This window comes from Sciurus vulgaris, assembly GCF_902686455.1.
Source record: "Sciurus vulgaris genome assembly, chromosome: X".
Taxonomy (NCBI): Eukaryota; Metazoa; Chordata; class Mammalia; order Rodentia; family Sciuridae; genus Sciurus; species Sciurus vulgaris.
This window is the reverse complement of record NC_136471.1, coordinates 85,777,946-85,779,851: the sequence shown is the minus strand read 5'-3', so window position 1 is coordinate 85,779,851 and position 1,906 is coordinate 85,777,946. Positions and strand designations below refer to the sequence as shown.

General features: G+C 39.5%; 1 protein-coding gene across 1 annotated transcript; it reads left to right on the top strand.

Annotated features, from left to right (window-relative positions):
* Window positions 1-808: 808 nt before the first annotated feature.
* Window positions 809-1,620, top strand: LOC306651359 (small ribosomal subunit protein uS3-like). The gene has a single exon (XM_079123950.1). The coding sequence runs from the start codon at window positions 1,168-1,170 to the stop codon at window positions 1,534-1,536; it is 369 nt and encodes a 122-aa protein (XP_078980076.1). The 5' UTR covers window positions 809-1,167; the 3' UTR covers window positions 1,537-1,620.
* The last annotated feature ends 286 nt before the right edge of the window (window positions 1,621-1,906 follow it).

Below are 1,906 nucleotides of genomic sequence, written 5' to 3'. Positions count from 1 at the left end.
CAGCAAAGGGAGGAACTACTCTAAAGGAAAAGCCAATCAAAGGAGAAACCAAGTCGACTTAAAAACCAAAAATAAGCCAAAATGACTGGAAATACAAAGCATATCTCAATAATTGTCCTGAATGCTAATGGCCTAAACTCATCAATCAAAAGACATAGACTGACAGATTGGATTAAAAAGAAACACCCAACAATATGCTGCCTTCAAAAGACTCATGTCATAGAAAAAGCCATCCACAGACCAAAAGTAAAAGGATGGGAAAAAATATGTCATGCACATGGACTCAGTATAATAGCAGGGGTTTCCATCCTTATATCAGATAAAGTGAACTTCAAGCCATAGTTATTAAAAAAGGATAAAGAAGGAAATTTCATACTGCTTAAGGGAAGCTTAAATCAGGAAGACATAATGAACATAAATATTTACACCAAACAATGGTACATCCATTTATGTCAAAGAAATCCTTCTCAATTCCAGGAATCAAATAGACCACAACACAATAACTCTGGGTGATTTTAACACACTGCTGTCAGAATGCATGAGAAAATGCTTTCCCCTCCAGAGTTCTATCAATAGAGTATATTAGTCAACTTTAGATTTTGCTAATGGAGAGAGAGAAAACAGTTTTTCATATGCAGGTTTAATTTACATTTCTCTTTTTTAATGAGTGAGGTTAACTATCTTGTTTATTAACAGCAAATTTTATTTTCTTTTTCTATGTCTTGAAAGGGTTATGATTTTGTCAATTTACATATTAAGAAGGATAGCTGCTTTTCCTTTCCTTTCGGGGCTCGCAGCGGCAAGATAGTGGTGCAGATTTCTAAGAAAAGGAAGTTTGTTGCTGATGGAATCTTCAAAGCTGAATTAAATGAGTTTCTCACTTGGGAGCTGGCTGAAGATGGTTACTCTGGAGTTGAGGTCCGAGTTACACCAACCAGGACAGAAATCATTATCTTAGCCACCAGGACACAAAATGTTCTTGGTGAGAAGGGGTGATGGATCCGAGAATTGACTGCAATAGTTCAGAAGAGATTTGGCTTCCCCGAGGGCAGTGTAGAGCTTTATGCTGAAAAGGTGGCCACAAGAGGTCTGTGTGCCATTGCCCAGGCAGAGTCACTGCGATACAAACTCCTAGGAGGGCTTGCTGTGCGGAGGGCCTGTTATGGTATGCTGCGGTTCATCATGGAGAGTGGAGCCAAGGGCTGTGAGGTTGAGGTGTCTGGGGAACTCCGAGGACAGAGAGCTAAATCCATGAAGTTTGTGGATGGCCTGATGATTCACAGTGGGGACACTGTTAACTACTATGTTGACACTGCTGTGCGCCACGTGCTGCTTAGACAGGGTGTGCTGGGCATTAAAGTGAAGATCATGCTGCCCTGGGATCTAAGTGGTAAGATCGGCCCTAAGAAGCCTCTGCCTGACCATGTGAGCATCGTAGAACCCAAAGATGAGATCCTGCCCACCACCCCCATCTCAGAACAGAAGGGTAGGAAGCCAGAGCCGCCTACCATGCCCCAGCCAGTACCTACAGCATAACAGGGTCTCCTTGGCAGCTGTATCTGGAGTCTGGATATTGCTCTTTAAAGACATTTAATAAAATCTTGTACAAAGACAAAAAAAAAAAAAGAAAAAAAAAGAAGGCTAGCTTTTTGTGATATAAGCTGTAAATATCTCCCTTAGTTGTCTTTTTAAGTTTGTTTATTGTGCTTCTTTTCAGAAAAAAATTGATTTTTATGTAAAAATAAATGGACGTGGGGAAATAAAATCTATTGCACAGAAATAAAAAGGATTTTATGAAAGTACTATGAACAAGTTCATGCTAAAAATTTTGTTAACGTGGATAAATCCCCACAAAAGCAAAACTTACAAACACAGAATTACAAAGAAAGAGAAAATCTGAATTAAC